Below are 23,287 nucleotides of genomic sequence, written 5' to 3'. Positions count from 1 at the left end.
TAGTTGAAAACTAAATTGGTAACTGGCATTAATGATAGAATGATTATTAGAACAAAGATCATCTGACTCTTCTTAGTTACCACATTTATACAAGCATATTTAACCAGAAACAGGAAAACACCCAGTTTAAAAGCATCATAGGTGAAATATGCTTCAATGTATGGATTCCTTGCTAGGCTTCACTCTGACCAACACAGAGGCTTTGAGAACAAGCTACCCCTTGAAAGATGTCAAAAAATCTAAACCTATTTCTTACCATCCATAAAGAAATAACTCTAAGAGCTGTGTGTCATTTCCAGAATGCAGACAATTTCATCATTCTTACAGGTTTTACTTCATATTTGAGTGAGAATTACATTTATATATTGATATATATATATATATATTTCCTATCTGAGAGAACAATTACATTTACCTATATTTCCTATCTGAGAGAAACCAACCAATTTGCCACAGCTTGGCATTAAGAAGGCTAAAAAACAAATGTCTAAATTAGCAAGTCATTGATGACTAAATCAGGATTAAAACCCAGATCTTCACTCTCTTCTTGGTGCAACTATTATTCTATGCTGTCTATGTGTTGTATAGAATGAACTATTTAGAATTACAATATAATTGTGAAAACAACATAAAAGGATAATTAAAAATTTATTATTCTGACCATCTTACATACATAAATATATCAATTAAATCACAGATCCAATTCTTAATCCTATTACTAAATATTATATTAAGTTTCATGTGAAATATGAGAAGTAGTCAAATCCACATTTATACTTCTAAATCTGACATTTTCTAAAGGACTTACTTTTCTGGATGACGAATCCAAAAAGATGGAACTTCCTTTTGATATTCATTTAGAAGACGTACCTATAACAGAAGACAGGAACACAATTTGAAAAACAGGAATTCTGAAATATAAAACTAAATTCAAAGGAATATATATTTAATCAATTTGTACCTTTTTAAGTAAACGGATTACATTAGGATGAGTAACATCTACCCCAGTCAACAGAGTTGGAATATGGTTTTCACCCGAAAGAAAATATAATTCCAAATGTCTAGCTAGAAAAAAAAATAAAAAAAATAAAATGTAACAGCAAAAGGGTATCATTACACCACACATTTGGTATTTTCTGACAGCTATTCTCCACCCATTTTCCAAGTTGTGTATGTCTATATAAGGCATAAATAGAAATATATGAGAAAAATGTGAGAAAAAATGTACAATGTACATACCTAAGCTTGTATAAATTTCTTTGGTTATATGCAATGGTGAAAGAGTAAATGTCTGTGCATAGAATTTCAAAATTCGATCCTGTAGAAAAAGAATAGAATATTTACAGCTAACATTCCAATCAACGAATATAAGAGGAATCTGTGCAAAATAAATGGCTGTTTTAACTTTGCAAAAAAGAATAATGAACACAGGGAAGAGAAGTCAGTCACTCACGTATCTACTTAGATTTCTATTTATAAAAGAATTGATAGTGGCCAACCAAAGCAGATATTATAAAATGATATCAATTAATCAAGTTGGAGTTTTTAGGATACAAACATATCTTAAAATATATATCACAATTTGGAATATCTACATGGGGCAACAAATTATAGAAAAGAGATATTCACAATGTCTTCTGACTGAATTTAATCACTTTTTTTCAAATCCTAATTTATTTTGTTGAATTTCAAAGTAGAAACATTTCCCTAATTACCTTTTTCTTACCCTCAAAGAAAAGAAAGACATGGTCATGACAATAGAGAAGGAGCTCCAGTCCTATAAATTCATTACTATACAAAGCTCTTGGTAAGACCACCACTTTTACAAATGTAGAGCACTAAGTGTTCTGAAAAGCAGTCTTAAAGAGATGTGATGCATTTCACAGTCACTCAGCCAGTATGTGCCTGAGATCCCACTTGAATTTGGATCTTCCTTACTCTGGCCAACTCTCAACATTATATTATAATATGTTGCTTCTTATACTTAAAAAATCTAATAGAATTAAAATCTATGAGATTTACCCAAGATCAAACAAACAAAGGCAGGCCTTGAACATAAGTCTTTTCAACTTTAAAGTCAATTCTCTCCCTACGCTCTTCCTCTACTTTTATGATGACTATATATATAAATATATATATAAATATATATATATATATGCATATATATATATATCATATGTATTATTTTAATGTTATATATTATGTTAAACTATTACAATAAATTATAAAAAATGGAAGCAACTAAGCAATACAGGTCATCCTTTTCATTAATTTCATATTGTATCAACTTTAACATAAAAGCAGTGTTTTAAATTATAATAATTAAATCTTATTTTCCATATTTTTACATAAGGTAGTTCCACTAGCAAGTGACTAAAAATTCCCTAGCAATCCTGAAAAATTTGTGCCAAATCCAAGATACTTAACTCTTTAGCAAACATAAAGTTTCACTTGCAGTGAATTGACAGAAAATCATAATATTTCAACTAACGATATTATTAGCTACTTGTATGCTACTAAAGTGTTTTGCCAAAAAAAAAAAAAAAAAAAAAAAAAAAAGTCACTAGAAGTATGGAATTAAAATTACTAGAAACTTTTAGTGCACATGTTAGGAATGAAAATAATTTCTTGCTGAACTTCCTAATCCAAAATAATTGCTTCTATAACTTTTCTTATTTCAATATTTATCTGATTATTTTATGTAAAGGTACTGTCCATTGCTGTAAAAAAGACCCAGTGCTAAACATTAATAAGTAAAATTATTAAAAACTGCATTTTATGGGGATCACTAACTTAAAACTAAAATTATCAAAGTATTTTACATAAAATATTTAAATGACCTTAATTGTTTTCTAAACTGTCAATCTCATAAAGTATTTACTGAATATATTCTTTATTGAACCAAGAAGAAATAAAAATATAACACAATGCTCTAATTGACCTTGAAATGAAAGAACACCGGAAATATTAAAAACATAATCCAAAAAGGCATTTCTCATGTCATTACTATGGATTAAAATTGTTTAGTTTATAATAAGTAGTCTGCAGCACCCTCTGGTGTTTGAAATATTGAAGTATCTTCAATTAAACAGCTTTTCTTCTTATAAAAATTTTACAAAGTAACAAAAGCTCAAAAAACTATCTTAAAGTCTACAAGATACAATCATTTATCTTCATTACATTATATCATAATTTTACATGGATATAAGTTATAAGTGATAGAACAAAAGAGATGCTAATATTTAGGCAGTAGGCACTGACATGATAACAGATTCTAGTCCCAACAGTGTCACTAGCTAACTGGGTAACCCTGGAAAAGTCAACTGTACTTATTAAGTATCATCTGCAAAATTAGATAAAATCACAAAGGTCATTTCCATATTTAATATTCTATTCTATCTTGCCAAATTTAGCACAAAATATTCTACAGAATTTAAAGGTAAGCTTTAGCAAAATGATATATAAAATGTGTAACCAAAAAAAGGAGGAAATAAAACTATAATTTCTAGAAAATAGACCAAACTATTTGAAAAACTTTACTGAAAAACAATAAACTATTATAACCTTTTTAAAAAAATTCACTTGATAAAAACTGTCTGCCTAATAACAAACTTTTTATATGGCATAATGGTTGGCAAACAACAAGCAATTTTTAAGCTTTACCTAGTGCCAGGCACTGAACTAAGCCTGAGGGTACAAATTAAGTTACAAATCAACAACAACAGTGAAACAGTTTATTAACTTCTATTCTATTTTCCATAATAGATCTTCAATATTTTTCATTCCACTTCAAAGATCCCATAGCTACATCTACTCTTATGGTATACCTTCCTAGGATATCCAAACCTCTCACTGAAAATCCTCCTTCATATTTTGCAGAAAAAAAATTGAGGCTTTTCGCCCTGAGCTCCTTCTTGTCTCCTATTTCTCATCTCAAATCAATCAAATACTACCTGCCATTATTTCCTCCTTTAACCCCATTTCACACTAGGAGGTGACCTTACTCCTTACCAAAACCTATTCCAACTACAAAAGTGATCCCAGCTCATCCCATTTACTCCACTAGATTGCCCCTCTGTCATTCCCATTTGATCACTTATCTTCAAGCACTTCTTGTCTTCTTTCCTACTGCCTACAAATATTCTCATGTATTCTCCATTCTCAAAAAATCTTCACTTGATCCTTCCATCCCAACTAAATTACTATTCTATATCTTTTCTGATTGTGGCTAAACTTCTAGAGAAGGCCATCTGCAATAGATGTCTCTACTTTTCCACTTACTCTATTAATAACATCCTATAATCAAGCTTCTGATTTCAATATTTCAATGAAATTGCTTTCCAAAATTACTAATGATCTCCTATCAAATTTAATGGTCTTTTCTAAACCTCTATGTTTCCAATCTTCTTGCACTTTCCTCTGTGTCAAACATTCTTCAATAGAGTGACATTTGTCTCCTTGCTGTTCCACAAATGACACTTAATCTCTCCACTCTGGGCATTTTCTTTAGCTATCCTCCATGCCTGGAATACTCTCCCTACCCATCTCTTCCTACTGAACTCTTGGATTTCTTTCAAGTCTCAACTAAATCTCATCTTCCACAAGAAGCCTTTCTCAACCACTCTTTAATTCTAGCGCCTTCCGTATTACTTATTATTTCTGCTTTATCCTATAGTAACGTCTCTGTACATATATGTTTACTTGTTGTCTCTCCATTAGATTATGAACTCCTTGAAACACTATCATTTGCTAATTTTGTATATTCCCAGCATTTAGCACAGTGTATGGAACATAGTAAGTAAATATTTTTGACTGACTCACCAAAATAATTCCTTCCCTTCAAGGAGGATTCATTTTAATAGAAAAGATGAATGGAAAAACTTATTTTGTATTTACCATGGGCCAAGCACTGTGCTAAAGGCTTTACAAATATTAGCTTATTTGATCCTAACAACTACATATGGTGCTATTATTATCATTCCCATTTTACAGTTAAGGAAACCAAGGCAATCGGTGGTTGGTTAATTTGCCAAAAGTATGTAAAGGTAAATGTGAATTTGAGTAGGAGGAAAAGGAGTGGAGGAAGACCAGGAAAGGTCTCATTTAGAAGACAGATTTTAAGCTAGATTTTGAAGGAAGCTAGGGACATCAGGGAAGTCAAGTCATGACATGCAAATAAATTGGATTTAAGGGAGGGAGGGATGGGCAAGATTACCTGCCTCAGTTTTTCATCTGGAGCAATCTGGGTCCAATGGTCAGATACAAATCAGATGACTAGAGATGCTTCTGGATGCAGTGGGAGACCTTGGCCTTTTTAAGTTAAGGTCTTTAACAGGTCTCAGTTTGAATGAGGCAATGCCCATTCAATGATTGAAGCTAGGTAGTAATTGAGGAAAAGAATGCCTCCATGGAAATGGCTTCTCTAATTGGTTTTAAGGTGTATGAAAGGACATAAAGTGTATGACTGGAAGGCTAAGGAGGGGCCAGATTATGAGGACCTTTATATGCTGCAAAGAAGAATTTACACTGGATCTTGAATTTAATAGTGAACTAAAGCTTAGTGTGAGAGGATGAGGAAGTGGGAGGTTAATATGGGTAGACAACATTTTTCAAAAAATCAATCAAGGAGAGGCACAGAAACCAGTAAGCACTTAATAAATGTTTTTCAATTTCATTTCATTCCAGTTATAAGCTTTTCTTTAAATAAGATGTTTATTAAAATTTATATACAAATTGAAATATTTCCTATGACATATAATTACAGAAATTTTCTATTTTTTAAATCATCTTCAGATGACTACTAATATTTTGGCTTTAAATTTACCCACTACCATACAACTTTGGTGTCAGTAATATCAATGCCTCACATTTATACAATGATTTATAACTTATAACATTTTCTTCACAAATACCATATGAGGCAGGTAGTGTATTATGAATACTTCTACAGATAAACTGGGTGTCAAAAAGATTAAATAACTCAACCAGAAATGATCTGGTATTATTAGAAGGGGAAGAAGTAGGACACTAATTGAAATCACTTAACTCTTCAATTCGATAAATGATTATAAACAAAAACTTGTTTATTAAAAGTCCCAACAAAAATTAATAAATTCTAGTTTATCACTCTTTCTCACTCATTTTTAAAGACTATAGCATCTATAACTACACAAATCTTCTAGAAGCGAATAATTTTACTCAAAGCAAAAGAATAGCAGATATTTGGCTATATCCTAACTTAATAAAAATGATAATCTTAAAAGCCTGGTTAAATTTTGTGCTATTATAGGCATGAAACAACTAGGTGATACAGGTAGTGAACAAAAAACTAAACCTGGAGTCAGAAAAGCCTGGGTTCAAATTCAGTCTCAGATACCTAAGTGACCCCAGGAAATTAAACTTATTTTACTTTGTCTGTTTCAATGTTCTTATATGAAAATTGGAGATATAATAGCCATACTTCCTGGAGTTGTTATGAAGATAAAAAGACAAAATATTTGTAAAGCTTTTTCCAAACTTTAAAATATATATAAATTTTAACTATTATTTTTAAGATTTATTTAATAATTCTTGTAGTATTATAAAACAAAACCACGTTAACTTTGTTTAGCACTTAAAACATTTGAATAACAAAATAGTGGTATTTAAATAACTCAACATACATAACAAAAGTTTTCATCTAATCATAAATCCAAAGACAATTTTTAATTTAGACTAAATTGTTGATTCAAAATTCTTAAAGGCAAAAATAATGCTTATCATTTTTCTGAACTATTTCTGTAAATATAGAAAAAATGAACAGTTTATTTTACATAATAAAAGGATTTGTCTTTAACATTTCCATAAATTAGTGAATCCTTACATTAAATGCAGGATCAGGATCTGCAAGAGATACTGTAAGTTTTTCACAAAGAGTAGTCCAGTTTTCACAGTTTAATACATCAGAAGGAGGAGCAGAGCACAATGCTAGCATTGCTTCAAGTCGTACCTAAGACATCAGAAGAAAACCCACATATTATATTAACATAAACATATAACATTAATATATGTTAATGACATAGGACCAGGAAAATAAGAAACCTTTAATAAATGACTGAATAGTTGAATTTGAATAATTCAGAAATGTACTGTAAAAGAAAACAGATCTTCTTTAAAATTGTCTTATGAGCCAATGTCTTAAACATTATGCATTTAAAAAAAAAAAAAAAAAGCAAAGGCATCCTTATGTCAAAGCAAGAATAATTTCTTAATTAAAAATCAAGAGTACTAAAGTCTTTTAGACTACAATTCTAATCACATATATAATTTTCTTTGACATTTGAATAATATCATCTTTTCCTCAAGAAAAGATAGAAAGGGAAAGGAAGACTGAAAAGGCTAACTACAGTTTAGAAAACTGAGCTTCCTTTCACAAAACATTTATCATTAAATCATCTCCTATTCAGAATCCAGTAGAAACAGTGGCAATCAAACAATGGAAACATAAGCAAAGTGAAATTTATCCCCACTCATCCCTATCTTGGCCTTAAGACAAAGCATATGGTGATTCTATGTTTCTTTCCAATTCTTCTACTGAAATAAGGCTTAAAAAAAAAAAAAAAAAGTAACATGCACAAGTTTGTAAAGTTTGAAAGTACTCTACAATAAAAAAGTGTTAATTCTCCTAATTTTTTTTTTTAATTGGCAAATGAGGCAGCCCTTTTCAGAGTGGCTAGAAGCTGGAAGATGAATGGATGTCCATCAATTGGAGAATGGTTGGGTAAATTATGGTATATGAATGTTATGGAATATTATTGTTCTGTAAGAAATGACCAACAGGAGAAATACAGAGAGGCTTGGAGAGACTTACATCAACTGATGCTAAGTGAAACGAGCAGAAACAGAAGATCATTATACACTTCAACAATGATACTGTATGAGGATGTATGCTGATGGAAGTGGATATCTTCAACATAGAGAAGAGCTAATCCAATTCCAATTGATTAATGATGGACAGAATCAGCTACATCCACAAAAGGAACACTGGGAAATGAGTGTAAACTGTTATTTTTACCTTCTGAATCCAATTCTTCCTGTGCAACAAGAAATTTGATTCTACACACATATATTGTATCTAGAATATACTGTAATATATTTAACATGTATAAGACTGCCTGCCATCTGGGGGAGGGGGTTGGGGGAGGAAGGGAAAAAAATCTGAATAGAAGTAAGTGCAAGGGATAATGTAGTAAAAAACTACCCATTCATATGTACTGTCAAAAAAAAGTTATAATTATAAAATTAAATAAAAATTAAAAAGAAAAAAAAATTTAAAAAAATTGGCAAATGAAAAAAAAAAAATCTCTGAATTGTGGCTTACATCATTTAGAACGGGGGAGGGGAAGCAATATACTTTCCCCTCTCCCAAAATATTCTTAATTGGAGGATATCTGGCAATGTGTCTTAGTAAATGTCCCAAAAAACTAGAGGAAAGGAAGAATCAAGGAGAAGTGGGTGATCAACAGCTGGAGAAAAATCAAGAATGAAGATTAAGAAAAGACCATTGGATTTAATAATTAAGAAATCATTAATAACTTTGTAAAGTATAATTTCAGTGGAATGAAGTCAGAAGCCAAATTGTAGGATGCTAAAAGAGTAAAAGATACATATTACAAATGGCCTTCTCAAGGATGTTATCCACAAAGCAGAAAAGACAATAGTTTAGCAGAAAAGATCATGCTTCTGTGGTTTGATCGCCCCCTTTTCCACTGGATTCTGAATAGGAGATGATCTAATGATAAATGTTTTGTGAAAGGAAGCTCAGTTTTCTAAACTGTAGTTAACCTTTTCAGTCTTCCTTTCCCTTTCCACCTTTTCTTGGGGAAAATATGATATTATTCACTGTCTTAAAGAAGTAAATTTAAAAAGAAAATTATATATGTGATTAGAATTGTAGTCTAAAAGACTTTAGTACTCTTGATTTTTAATTAAGAAATTATTCTTGCTTTGACATAAGGATGGAAGGATCATGTGAAGTTTTTTTTTTTTCTTTTGTTTTGTTTTTGTTTTTTTTAAGGATGGGGAAAGGATTGTAGGTAGTAGGAAAAGAAGCAGTAGATGGAAGTTAAGTGAGAGAGTAAGAATGAATAACAAAGGGGGCATTCTGTTAGAAGAGATAGGATAGAATAAGGGATTTGCTCTGTTAGGAGGGTTAACACTCCATAAGAGATAAGATAGTGGAATGAGCAGTAGATAGCATTAGAATGAAATGAGATAAGGGAATCAGGAAGTGGATATCTTCAACAAAAAGGAGATCTAATTCAGTTCCAGTTGATCAATAATGAACAGAAGTAGCTACACCCAGAGAAGGAACACTGGGAATTGAGTGTAAAATGTTTGCACTATTGTCTTTCTACCCAGCTTACTTATACCTTCGGAATCCAATTCTTACCAGGCAACAAGAAATTTGGTTTTACACACATATATTGTATCTAGGATATACTGTAACACATTTAATATGCATGGGATTGCCTGTCATCTAGGGGAGGGAGTTGAGGGAGGGAGAGGAAAATTTGGAAAAATGAATACAAGGGATAATGTTGTAAAAAAAAAAAAAAAATTACCCATGCATATGTACTGTCAAAAAATTATAATTATAAAATTAATTTAAAAAGAAGAGATAAGGGAATCAGGGAAAAGAGGAAACAGTAAATAATCAATTTTTTCAATAAAATATGAGACAAGGTTCTCATGGAGATGCTGGGGAAAAGTCTTTTTTTTTTTTTTGAGGCTGGGGTTAAGTGACTTGCCCAGGGTCACACAGCTAGGAAGTGTTAAGTGTCTGAGACCAGATTTGAACTCGGGTCCTCCTGAATTCAGGGCTGGTGCTCTATCCACCGCGCCACCTAGCTGCCCCTGATGCTGGGGAAAAGGAAAGCTATAAGACATCTGAAGTGGGATGAAAATATTTGGGAAAGTCACTGCAGAGAGTAGGATTGCCTAACAGTAATGAGAGAACCACATATAATTCTAGTTCATTTATTCAATATCATATCAACTTCAATAGGTGAGATTATTTAACATAAATTAGGAGATAATAATTAATTGGAAGATTAATTATTTCTCTGTATTTCTTCTCCTAAAACAAAGAAAACTAGACCAATATTCCTAAGGCTATCTGTAATTATTATTTATCATAAAAATTTAAATAAACATTAGCAAGGAGGCTACAGCAGTATATTACAAAGTTTATACTTTATGAACAGGGTAGATTATATTAGGAATTCAGAACTGGTGCAATATCTAAAATCAAAGGAAGAAGAGAGAAGGAGAGAGGGAAAGAAAGAAGGAAGGAAGGAGGGACTCATGTGCAAAGTTATGTTAAGTGCTTTAAATATAATATTTTATTTGATACAAGTAATAATCCTTGGAGATAGATGCTATTATTATTCCCATTTTATAGTTGAAGAAAGTGAAGGAGGCACAGGTTAAGTAATTTGCCCAAAGTCATGTTATCTAGTTAAATGTCCAAGGATAGATTTGAACTCAAGCCCTCCTAGTTCCAGACTAAGAACTCAATACACTGTACTAAAGCTACCTTTATTCAATATAATGCCATAAATGCTTACTGTAATCATGAAATAATAAAAGAAATGAAGGGAATCTGCATAATCAAAGAGGAACTTGCTACAAGGTTAATTTACAGAAATCTGGAGAATCAACTAAAAAACTAAGAGAAGCAATTAAGAACTTCAGCAAAAACAGAAGATATAAGATAAATCCACTGAAATTATATATATATATATATATATATATATATATATATACATATATATATATATATATATACATACTACTAATTAAATTCAGGAAGAAGGGATAAAAAGAGAAACTTTATTTTAAAAACTACAGAATACAAAAAGGCTTGAGAGTCTGTCTATCAAGATATACATTGAAACTATATGAAAACAATTATAAAATATTCTCTATAAATTAAGAAAAATCTAAATAATTAGAGAAATACTCAGTGCTCCTGGTTATGCCAATATAATAAAAAAAATTGTTAATACTACCTAAAATAATTTATATATTCAATGCAATAACAAACTATCTTCCTTTGTTGTTTTGTGCTCATTTTTCCAGCCTACTTCTTGACTTCCAACTTCATGTTAAAGTTGGGCTCTGTTCCTGGGATGGAAAAGATACCATCAGAGTTTTTGTGCTATTTTCAAAGCTACTTCTGAGTATCTAAAAATGTTCAGTTGTTCCAAGGTGGCATGATCTGAAGAGAGATGTGGTCACTGCTCTCTTGGCCTATGCTCTGACTTATGAGCCTCCACAAGCAATTCTCTGTGCACTGGTACTGTGACTGGGACCCCTACTTGCCCACCCTCCTTCCCAAATGCCTTTGTTTCAAGCCCTGGGCATCCTGCTACTCTGTGGTCACAAGATATAATGTTCTTCTCTTCTACACTCTGGAACACCCTGAAACCACAGCTCCTACTCAGCCTCAAGCTTTGGGTCTGCAGCCCAGAATTGTCTATAGGCAATGCAAAGGGTCCCATACCCAGTACCAGCAAAGGTTCACTATAATTTCCTTCTGACCATTTGTCCAATCCCACCTACCATTTGTGTGCTGAGAAATCCTGAACCTACTGTCCTGCTGATATAGCTGCCTCCAAATTGTGGCTTGTACTATATGTATTGTATTTCCTAAACCTAGCACCACCCTTTTAAGACAGAGCTTTCTTGTCAAACTCCTAAGTTGTCTTGGGCTAGAAAATTGTTTTTCTCTCTAAATTTTCATTGTTATGTAACAGTATGAGGGAAAGTTCTATTGTAGGAGGTGGTTATGAGGAAATGAAATTAAAAAAACCAAAAACAAAAAGCATGACGAAATCTGTACTGAGAAGGGTCAAAGCTAAGATGGAGGATTAGAGCTAAGCAACTGAATTCTCTCAACATTCCCTTTTTAAAAACTTTAAAATAATGCCTCAAATCAAATTTTAGAGCAGTAGATACCCCAAAAGGTGAGGGTGAAACACTTTTCTATACTGGGAAAATTTAGATCAGCCAGAGAAGTTTGTGACACTGAGGTGGAAGCCTTTACAATCCACACATATGAAGAAAAATTAGTCAGAAAGAGACTACAGGGATCCATTGAAGGTACTTAGGACAGCTGGTCCTTACTGGCAATTCTAAGGCAGTTCCAAAGTAGAGAGGAACATTGGGGATTGATCACAAGAGATCAGGGGGCATAGTTCCAAGGCAAAGGTAGTACAAGCATTCAAGACTGCTGGGATCAAAGGGTTATCAAAGTGGATAAACACTATAATATAGCCCAGGAAAGCTGTGATTATAAAACTCTTTCAAGATCAAAAAACCTTGGAAACACCAAACACTCCCAGAACTAACTAAGAAAAAAACAGAATGGAAAAAACTTGAAGTTTGTCACATCGCCTTCCCATTCCCAAGTGAGCAGAACCCAACTTTAAAATAAAATAAAAAGTCAAGAATTAGGATTTCCGGCCAAGATGGCAGAAAGGACACACACTTTATCTAAGTTCTTTCTTGCCCTCAGAATACTTTGTTTCATGATAAGGCCTCAGAATTAGTGCTTGACTGAAAAAACCCATGAACACATTACCAACAGAAGATATCCTCAAAATTCACCAGAAAAGGTCTGTTTTTGCTCATGGGTGGGGACGGTTAGATCAGGTGCAGGCTGCAGGCAGGCAGCGAGAGAGTATGGAAGGCAGCACACACTGAGCAGACCTGAAGGGGGTGGAGTGTGATCTCAACCAGCAGAAAATCTGCAGGGAGAATTTTACCACAGTGGCTAATTTGCCTGACAGGAAGTCAGTAAATCAGCAAAGAAGCTGTAAACACAGGAGGTAAAGACTTCAATCCTGAAACAGTGGGATCTCTCAGGACCTGGCCACATCCATCCAGCACCAGGAATGACTCAGCACAGTCTCAGAGAGCGGCTGTCCTGCTGCTGTTTCGCTGATACCTCCAGCAGTCTGTAGAGGAAGCTTGGTTTGTATACTGATTACTTTTCTAGAACCCTTTTTTCTCTTTTATTATTTTTTTTCTTTACAAGGAATGGTTTTCAGGTCAACAAGAAAAAGAAGTATTTTGATTAAGATGACATCAAAAATATTTACACACATATGTAATGTTACCCTATATTTCTAAATCGTATTATTTCTTTCTAAGAAACTGCCTTAAATATCTTAATGATCTCAATTTCAATGCAAGTACATCTGATAAGAAAAATCAGAGTTAGTCAGTCTAGAGCTAGAATTGAAAATAAAAATTACTTACTCAGCAAAATTGAATTTAATCCTTCAGGAGAAAAAATAGACATGTCTATAATTCATTATTAAAATATGAAATATTAAAAAAAAACCTGTATGTTTTTCCTTTAAACATACCTCTTTAGGTTGCCCAGGGTCCAGTTGTTCTAAAATTAACTGTAATTTTCCTTGACTGAATTTATAACTCTGAAAAACAAATTAAACATACAAAATTTTTTTTCATTTATTTAATATCCTCATAATAAGTGCTTTAAAGACTAGAATTTCTAGACATAAAATGATATGAAGAGGAAAATATGAGTCAAATTTATTTCCAAAAGCAGACAAGTGAGAACTTCTTTCTCCATGTTTTTTCCATGTATATAAGCACTATAGATATATATATATATATATTTTTAAAAATACAGTACACAGAAAGCTCCTAAATTAAGATTATATCATGCCTATACTATTTTTCCTAACAAATCTATGATATAAATGTGACAAACACAAAACTCTATTTAAGAAAATTGAAATCCACACACACAAGACCTCTGTAGAGGGATTTTTTTGGTTGGTTAAAGTTAATCTTTTCTTTGTCCCTTTATATTCATTATCTCTCCCACATTTTCATAACTAAAATTCTTTAAAGAAAAGATGGTCATTACAAGACAGATTTATAGGAGAGCTGATGCACTTTAAAAGCAGGGTTGTGTAGATTCAAATCATTTTTCTAACACAAGCTAGATCCTAGGCAAGTCACTTAACCTCTCCAAGTCTGTTTTCTCATTTTAAAATGGGAGAATAAGACTTCCGGCCAAGATGGCGACGTGGAGGCAGACAGCTGCTTGAGCTCCTCGTTTTCTCTCAGAACTTACTTCATGACAAGCCTCTGACTTAATGCTTGACCCAGAAAGAAATCCACAAATTATCACCAAGAGAAGACATCCTTGAAAGTCGCCAGAAAAGGTCTGTGTTTGTTCGGGGGAGGGTCAATCAGACTGGGCGCAGACTGAGGGCAGACAGCCAGAGCAAGACAGGCAGCTCACACAGCTCAGACCGGAAGGGGAGGGGTGTGATCTCTGCCGTTTCTGTGAAAGGGCTTTTGCCCCAGTGTGGATGCTCCGTCTTGGCAGCAAGCCAGGAGCGGTGGAGAGGGTGTAAACACTGGAGGTGAAGATTAAAACCCCAGAAAGCCAGCATCTCTCAGAGCCCGGCCACCCCCAACCCCCACCTGGACTGACTCGGTGCGTTCTCGGAGCCTCAGAGCGCAGACTCAGTACAGTCATTGCTGTTCTGTTAGTGGCTCTCTACTGCCCTACCCCCAGTCTGTAGAGGAAGCCCATTAATACCATCCAGCCCTATCCCCCGCAAAACAGACCAATTGTTTCTCTTGTCAGTTTGTTTTCTTTGATTCCTACTCTGACAAAATGAACAAAAAATTCAAAAGGGCTCTAACCATTGACAGTTTCTGTGTGGAGAGGGAGCAGACTTCACATGCTGAGGAGACTAGGAACAGACTGTCCCCAGATGTATCCCCTGGGAGGGATATAAGCTGCTCCTCAATACAAAAGAACCTCATAGAGGAAATCAAAAAGGCTCTCACAAGAGAGCTGGAAGAGAAATGGGAAAAGGAAAGGGAAGCTTGGCAAGAGAGCCTGGAGAAGTCATCCCATGCATTCAAAGACAGAATGGATAAAGAAATCAAATCATTGAGAAACAAGATTAGTGAGCTGGAAAAGGTAAACAACTCCAAGGAAAACAGGATTAGAGAGCTGGAAAAAGAAATCAGCTCTCTAAAAAATACAATGGAAAAAAATTCCATAGAAGATAAAAACTCAATTGGACAATTACAAAGAGATATAAAAAAAGTGAGTGAAGAAAATACATCATTGAAAATTAGACTGGAACAAGTAGAAATGAATGACTCAAGGAGAAACCAAGAGGGAGTCAAGCAAAACCAGAGAAATGAGACAATTGAAAAGACTGTCAAGTACCTTACCAGAAAGACAACAGACCTGGAAAACAGATCCAGGAGAGACAATTTGAGAATAATCGGACTCCCTGAAAAATGGGAGGAAAAAAAGAGCTTGGACACCATTTTCGAGGAAATTATCAAAGAGAACTGCCCAGACGTTTTGGAAACAGAGGGTAAAATAGACATTGAGAAAATTCATTGATCACCTACTGAAAGGGACCCTAAAATCAAAACGCCAAGAAATATAGTGGCCAAGTTCAAGAACCATCAGACAAAGGAAAAGATATTGGAAGCTGCTAGAAAAAAACAATTCAGATATGGAGGATCCACAATAAGGATAACACAGGATCTAGCAGCGTCCACATTAAAAGAACGCAGGGCCTGGAACATGATATTCCGAAAGGCTAAGGAACTTGGTATGCAGCCAAGAATAACTTACCCAGCAAGAATGAGCATCATTTTCCAGGGAAGAAGATGGACATTTAACGAAATAAATGAATTCCATCTATTTTTGATGAAAAAACCAGACCTACATAAAAGGTTTGATCTTCAAATACAGAACTCAAGAGACTTCTAAAAAAGGTAAAAAGAAATCTTGAGAACTATACTTCTGTCAAAAAAATATGTAAAGAACATATGTACAATTTGTCTTAGAAACTAGAGGTGGAAAGGAGATTATATCATAAAAAAGTATAAAGTGGTGGTACTACATCTCATGAAGAGGCAAAGGTAACCTATTATATCTGAGAGAAAGAAAGGAGGGAGATGAACATAGCGTGTATCAATAGACATATTCGATTTATGGTGAAACTTCTTCCACTTCATTGAAAAGTGAAAGGGAAGGAGTAAGCTAAGGGGAAGGGAATACAGTAATTTCGAGGAAAAGGGATAAAATAAGGGGAGGATCTTTAAGGTGGGGGAGGGATCCTAAAAAGGGAGGGCTGTGAAAAGCAAGTGGTGTTTACCAGTTTAATACTGGATAGGAGGGTAAAAGGGAAGGAAAGGGGAAAAGCATAAGCGGGGGTTAATAGGATGGCAAGCAATATAGAATTAGTCCTTCTAACCATAAATGTGAATGGGGCAAACTGCCTCATAAAGAGGAAGCAGTTAGCAGACTGGATTAAAAGTCAGAATCCTACTATATGTTGTTTACAGGAAACACACCTGAAACAGGATGAGACATTCAAACTAAAAGTAAAAGGGTGGAGCAGAATCTATTATGCTTCAGGCAAAACCAAAAAAGCAGGAGTAGCCATCCTCATCTCAGATCAAGCAAAAACAAAAATTGATCTAATTAAAAGAGATAAGGAAGGGCATTATATCCTGCTAAAGGGAAGCATCAATAGTGAAGCCGTATCAATATTAAACATGTATGCACCAAGTGGTGCAGCATCTAAATTCTTAAAAGAGAAATTAAGAGAGCTGCAAGAGGAAATAGATAGCAAAACTATAATAGCGGGAGATCTCAACCTTGCACTATCAGAATTAGATAAATCAAACCACAAAATAAATAAGAAAGAAGTCAAAGAGGTAAATAGAATACTAGAAAAGTTTGATATGATAGATCTTTGGCGAAAGCTAAATGGAGACAGAAAGGAATATACTTTCTTCTCAGCAGTTCATGGAACCTATACAAAAATTGATCATATACTAGGGCATAAAAACCTCAAAATCAAATGCAGTAAGGCAGAAATAGTAAATGCATCCTTTTCAGACCATAATGCAATCAAAATAACATTTAATAAAAAGCCAGGGGAAAATAGACCAAAAAATAATTGGAAACTAAATAATCTTATACTAAAGAATGATTGGGTAAAACAGCAAATCATAGACATAATTAATAACTTCACCCAAGAAAATGACAATAATGAGACATCATACCAAAATGTGTGGGATACAGCCAAAGCAGTAATTAGGGGAAGTTTTATATCTCTACAGGCCTACTTGCATAAAATAGAGAAAGAGAGGGCCAACGAATTGGGTTTACAACTAAAATTGCTAGAAAAGGAACAAATTAAAAACCCCCAGACAAACACAAAACTTGAAATTCAAAAAATAAAAGGTGAGATTAATAAAATTGAAAGTAAAAAAACTATTGAATTAATTAATAAAACTAAGAGTTGGTTTTATGAAAAAACCAACAAAATAGACAAACCCTTAGTAAACCTGATTAAAAAAAGGAAAGAGAAAAAGCAAATTGATAGTCTTGAAAATGAAAAGGGTGAACTCACCACTAATGAAGAGGAAATTAGAACAATAGTTAGGAGCTACTTTGCTCAACTTTATGCCGATAAATTTGATAACTTAAATGAAATGGAAGAATACCTTCAAAAATATAGCTTGCCCAGATTAACAGAGGAAGAAGTAAGTAGTCTAAATAGTCCCATCTCAGAAAAAGAAATAGACCAAGCTATTAACCAACTTCCTAAGAAAAAGTCCCCAGGACCAGATGGATTTACAGGTGAATTCTACCAAACATTTAAAGAACAACTAACTCCAATGCTATGTAAACTATTTGAAAAAATAGGGATTGAAGGAGTCCTACCAAATTCCTTCTATGACACAGACATGGTACTGATACTTAAACCAGGTAGATCGAAAACTGAGAAAGAAAACTATAGACCAATTTCCTTAATGAATATTGATGCTAAAATCTTAAATAAAGATATTAGCAAAAAGACTTCAGAAAATCATCCCCAGGATAATACACTATGACCAAGTAGGATTTATATCAGGAATGCAGGGCTGGTTTAATATTAGGAAAACTATTAGTATAATTGACCATATTAATAATCAAATTAATAAAAACCATATGATCATCTCAATAGATGCAGAAAAGGCATTTGATAAAATCCAACATCCATTCCTACTAAAAACGCTTGAGAGTATAGGAATAAATGGACTATTCCTTAAAATAATAAGGAGCATATATTTAAAACCTTCAGTAAACATCATATGTAATGGTGATAAACTAGAACCTTTCCCTGTTAGATCAGGAGTGAAACAAGGTTGCCCACTATCACCATTACTATTCAATATAGTACTAGAAACTCTAGCCTTGGCAATAAGAGCCGAGAAAGAGATCCAAGGAATTAGAGTAGGAAATGAAGAAATCAAATTGTCACTTTTCGCAGATGACATGATGGTATACTTAGAGAACCCCAAAGACTCTGCTAAAAAGCTATTAGAAATAATTCAGAATTTTAGCAAAGTCGCAGGATACAAAATAAATCCACATAAATCCTCAGGATTTTTATACATTACCAACACAATCCAACAGCAAGAGATACAAAGAGAAATTCCATTCAAAATAACAGTCGATAGTATCAAATATTTGGGAATATATCTACCAAAGGAGAGTCAGGAATTATATGAGCAAAATTACAAAACACTTGCCACAAAAATAAAGTCAAATTTAAATAATTGGAAAGACATTCAATGTTCTTGGATAGGCCGAGCGAATATAATAAAGATGACAATACTCCCCAAACTAATCTATTTATTTAGTGCTATACCAATCAGACTCCCAAGAAACTATTTTAATGACCTAGAAAAAATAACAACAAAATTCATATGGAAGAATAAAAGGTCGAGAATTGCAAGGGAACTAATGAAAAAAAAGTCAGAGGAAGGTGGTCTAAGTGTACCTGATTTAAAGCTATATTATAAAGCAACAGTCACCAAAACCATTTGGTATTGGCTAAGAAATAGACTAGTTGATCAGTGGCATAGGTTAGGTTCACAGGACAAGATAGTGAATAAAAATAGCAATCTAATCTTTGACAAACCCAAAGATCCCAAATTTTGGGATAAGAATTCATTATTTGACAAAAACTGCTGGGAAAACTGGAAATTAGTATGGCAGAAACTAGGCATGGACCCACATTTAACACCACATACTAAGATTAGATCAAAATGGGTCCAAGATTTAGGCATAAAGAACGAAATCATAAATAAATTGGAGGAACATGGGATGGTTTACCTCTCAGACTTGTGGAGGAGGAAGGAGTTTGTGTCCAAGGGAGAACTAGAGACCATTATTGATCACAAAATAGAACATTTTGATTACACCAAATTAAAAAGTTTCTGCACAAACAAAACTAATGCAAACAAGATTAGAAGGGAAGTAACAAATTGGGAAAAAATTTTTACAGTTAAAGGTTCTGATAAAGGCCTCATCTCCAAAATATACAGAGAATTGACTTTAATCTATAAGAAATCAAGCCATTCTCCAATTGATAAATGGTCAAAGGATATGAACAGACAATTTTCAGATGATGAAATTAAAACTATTTCCACTCATATGAAAGAGTGTTCCAAATCACTATTGATCAGAGAAATGCAAATTAAGACAACTCTGAGGTATCATTACACACCTGTCAGATTGGCTAAGATGACAGGAACAAATAACGATGAATGTTGGAGGGGCTGTGGGAAAACTGGGACACTGATGCATTGTTGGTGGAGTTGTGAAAGAATCCAACCATTCTGGAGAGCAATCTGGAATTATGCCCAAAAAGTTATCAAAATGTGCATACCCTTTGACCCAGCCATACTACTACTGGGCTTATACCCCAAGGAACTACTAGAGAAGGGAAAGGGTCCTGTATGTGCCAAAATGTTTGTGGCAGCCCTTTTCATAGTGGCTAGAAGCTGGAAGATGAATGGATGTCCATCAATTGGAGAATGGTTGGGTAAACTATGGTATATTAATGTTATGGAATATTATTGTTCTATAAGAAATGACCAACAGGAGAAATATAGAGAGGCTTGGAGAGACTTACATCAACTGATGCTGAGTGAAACGAGCAGAACCAGAAGATCATTATACACTTCAACAATGATACTGTACGAGGATGTATGCTGATGGAAGTGGATTTCTTCAACATAGAGAAGAGCTAATCCAATTCCAATTGATTAATGATGGAAAGAACCAGCTACATCCAGAAAAGGAACAATGGGAAATGAATGTAAACTGTTATTTTTACCTTCTGAATCCAATTCTTCCTGTGCAACAAAAAAATTCGGTTCTACACACATATATTGTATCTAAATTATACTGTAATATATTTAACATATATAAGACTGCTTGCCATCTGGGGGAGGGGTTTGGGGGAGGAAGGGAAAAAATCTGAATAGAAGTAAGTGCAAGGGATAATGTTGTAAAAGATTACCCATGCATATGTACTGTCAAAAAATGTTATAATTATAAAATAAAATAAAAATAAATTAAAAAAAAAAAAAAAATGGGAGAATAAGACTAGATGGACTCTGAGAGCCTTCTTAGCTCTAAATCTATTGGCTCAAAAGATTTAGATTTACAAGGATAGAGAATAATGGTAGGGGGAAAGTGAATCAAAGGTGAGATTGCACATCTGAGTAACTGGAAGAATACTAGTACTCTCCATAAAAATAGGAGTGCTTAAAGGAGTTTAGGATAGATTAGACTGGTGGAGGAGTTCCATTTTGGATGTGTTAAGTAAGTCAAGATGCTTAGCAAGTGGTTGGTAATAAAAGATTATAGTTCAGAAGAGAGATTAGTTTGGTTACATAAATTTACAGTTATATACACAGAAATGATAAATGAACCCATAAAATCTGAAATCACCAAGATAGAGAGCATGCAGGGAAGACTTTCTTTTTTTCTTAATAAGAAGCACTTTCAGCTTCTCTAAGAATTCATCAGATTGCCAAAGAACTCTATGGCACAAAAGCATTTAAACTGCTAATTTACACTATTGATTAGAGAAATGAACATTTATTTTTATTTTTCAAAATAAATGCAAAGATAATTTTCAACATTCACCTTAGCAAAACCTTGTGTTCCAAATTTTTTCTCCCAAACTTCCCTCCATCCCCTCCTGTAGACAACAAATCATTCAATAAATGCTAAACATATGCAATTTTTCAATATATTTCCACAAATATCATGCTGCACAAGAAAAATAAAATCAAAGAGGAAAAAAATGAGAAAGGAAAAAAAAAAGCAAACACCAAAAAAAAAAAAAAAAGTGAAAATACTATGTTATCATACATATTCAGTCCCCAGTCTTCTTTCTGTTTGCAGATGGCTCTCTCCATCAACAGTCTATTAGAATTGCCTTCAAAGAGCCATGTCCATCAGAACTGATCATCACATAATTTTGTCATTGCCATGTTCAATGATCTCCTGGTTATAATCACTTCACATAACATCAATTCATGTAAGTACCTTAAGGCTTTTCTGAAATCACCCTGATAAATGTTTCTTATGAAGCAATAATATTTCATAACATTCAGATACTATAATTTATTTAGCCATTCTCTAAATGATGGACATTCACTTAGTTTTCATTTCCTTGCAACTACAAAAAGGGAACACGTGGGTTTTTTTTTTCTCTTTTTTATGACATCTTTTCAATACCGACTATGACACTGCAAGATTAAAACATATGCACAGTTTGATAGCCCTTTGGGCTCCAGAATGGTTGGATCAGTTCACAACTCTTCCAACAATGCATTAGTGTCCCAGTTTTCCCACATCTCCTTCAACATTTATGATTATCTACCTATAACAAAGATACAGTTCTCAAAATTTAACATGTCATTTTTCTACATAGGAATGTAAACATTTTTTTAAAAAGGGTTTTTCCCTTCTCTTTCTACCTTTTTAATGCTTCTCTTGAGTTCTGTATTTGAAGATTACATTTTCTGTTCAGCTCTGGTCTTTTCATCAAAAAAAAAAAAAAAAAAAAAAATCCCCTACATTATTTAGTATCTATCTTTTCCCCTCCAAGATGCTCAATTTTGGGGGATAGTCAATTCTTAGCTGTAGTCCAAGTTCCTCTGCATCCAGAATATCATATTCTAGGTCCTTCAATCCTTTATAGTAGAAGCTGCTAAGTCCTGGGCAATCTTGCTTGTGGATTCTCAATATTTGAATTTTATCTTTCTGGCCGCTTGCAAAATTTTCTCCTTAATCTGGTAATTCTGAAATTTAACTATGATATTCCTAGGAGTTTCCATTTTGGAGTCTCTTTCTGGAGATGAACAGTAGATTATTTCAATGGCTATTTTACTCTCTAATTCTAGGACATCAGGGCACTTTTCCTTAATGATTTCTTGAAAGATGTTGTCTAGGCTCTTTTTTTTCTCATCGCGGTAGTCCAATAATTCTTAAATTGTCTCTTCTAGAACTATTTTCCAAGTCAGTTGTTTTTGTGATTTTCCATTTTTTTTCCTTTTTTTTCCATTTCTTTTCTTTCTTTCTTTTTTTATTGGTTTTGTTCAACTGATTCTTATGTCTCAAGTCATTCACTTCCATTTGTTCAATTATAGTTTTTAGTGAATTATTTCCTTTAGTTAGTTTTTTTATTGCCTTTTGTATTTGGCCATTTTAACTTTTAAATGAGTTGTTTTGTTCATTGGATTTTTTTTTTTTTTACATTTCAGAAATTCTATTTTTAAGGAGTTGATTTCATTACTATTTTGCCAAAATTATTCTTTAAGGACTGATTTTCTTCAAATAATTTCTGTTTCCTTTTCCAGAGGTCTCATTTCCTTTCTCCATTTTTCTTCTCTCTTTCAAGATCCTTTATAATTTCTTCAAAGAGAGCTTTTTGAATTGGAGACCAATTTATATCACCCTTTGAGGTTTCATCTGCAGATGTTTTGACTTTATTGTCATTAGGGTTTGAAGTCTGCTCTTTCTTGTCTCCATAATAGCTATCTATGGTCAAAGCTCTTTTGCTTTTTTGCTTATTTTTAAAAGTGGAGGTTTGCTTTTAGAACAAAGGGGAGATTTTTCCTAAGCTTCCAATACAGGCAACTATGACTTCACTGCGTTGGGACCAGTCCTGCTGGCTTCCTGGTGGAGCTGGGAGTGTGTGGCCAAGTCCCACTTGTTATGCTGGGGTTCTGGGGCTATTTGCCTTCTGTGATGTTGGAAGTATCACTTAACACCTCTCAGATTGGCTGAGATGACAGGAAAAGATAACGATAAATACTGAAATGGATGTGGGAAAACTGAGACATTAATGAATTGTTGATGAAG

At 33.5% G+C, this 23,287-nt stretch overlaps 1 protein-coding gene across 6 annotated transcripts in view; it reads right to left on the bottom strand.

The window, feature by feature from the left end:
• TBC1D32 (TBC1 domain family member 32) overlaps window positions 1-23,287 on the bottom strand; it is a 171,621-nt gene that overhangs the window by 127,563 nt on the left and 20,771 nt on the right. For all 6 annotated transcript variants that reach the window (XR_012489220.1, XM_074309986.1, XM_074309982.1 and 3 more), the window contains 5 exons: window positions 13,416-13,484; window positions 6,863-6,988; window positions 1,240-1,318; window positions 962-1,065; window positions 809-870 (listed from right to left, as the gene is read on the bottom strand). Coding sequence is in view for 5 of the 6 variants with exons in the window: in XM_074309986.1 (XP_074166087.1) it covers window positions 809-870; window positions 962-1,065; window positions 1,240-1,318; window positions 6,863-6,988; window positions 13,416-13,484 (440 nt within the window). In the remaining variant the exon portion in view is untranslated. The remainder of the gene's footprint in view (window positions 1-808; window positions 871-961; window positions 1,066-1,239; window positions 1,319-6,862; window positions 6,989-13,415; window positions 13,485-23,287) is intronic.

This window comes from Sminthopsis crassicaudata, chromosome 4 (assembly GCF_048593235.1).
Source record: "Sminthopsis crassicaudata isolate SCR6 chromosome 4, ASM4859323v1, whole genome shotgun sequence".
In the NCBI taxonomy this organism is placed as follows: domain Eukaryota; kingdom Metazoa; phylum Chordata; class Mammalia; order Dasyuromorphia; family Dasyuridae; genus Sminthopsis; species Sminthopsis crassicaudata.
The sequence above is the reverse complement of the archived record's forward strand: the minus strand, read 5'-3'. Positions and strand labels throughout refer to the sequence as shown.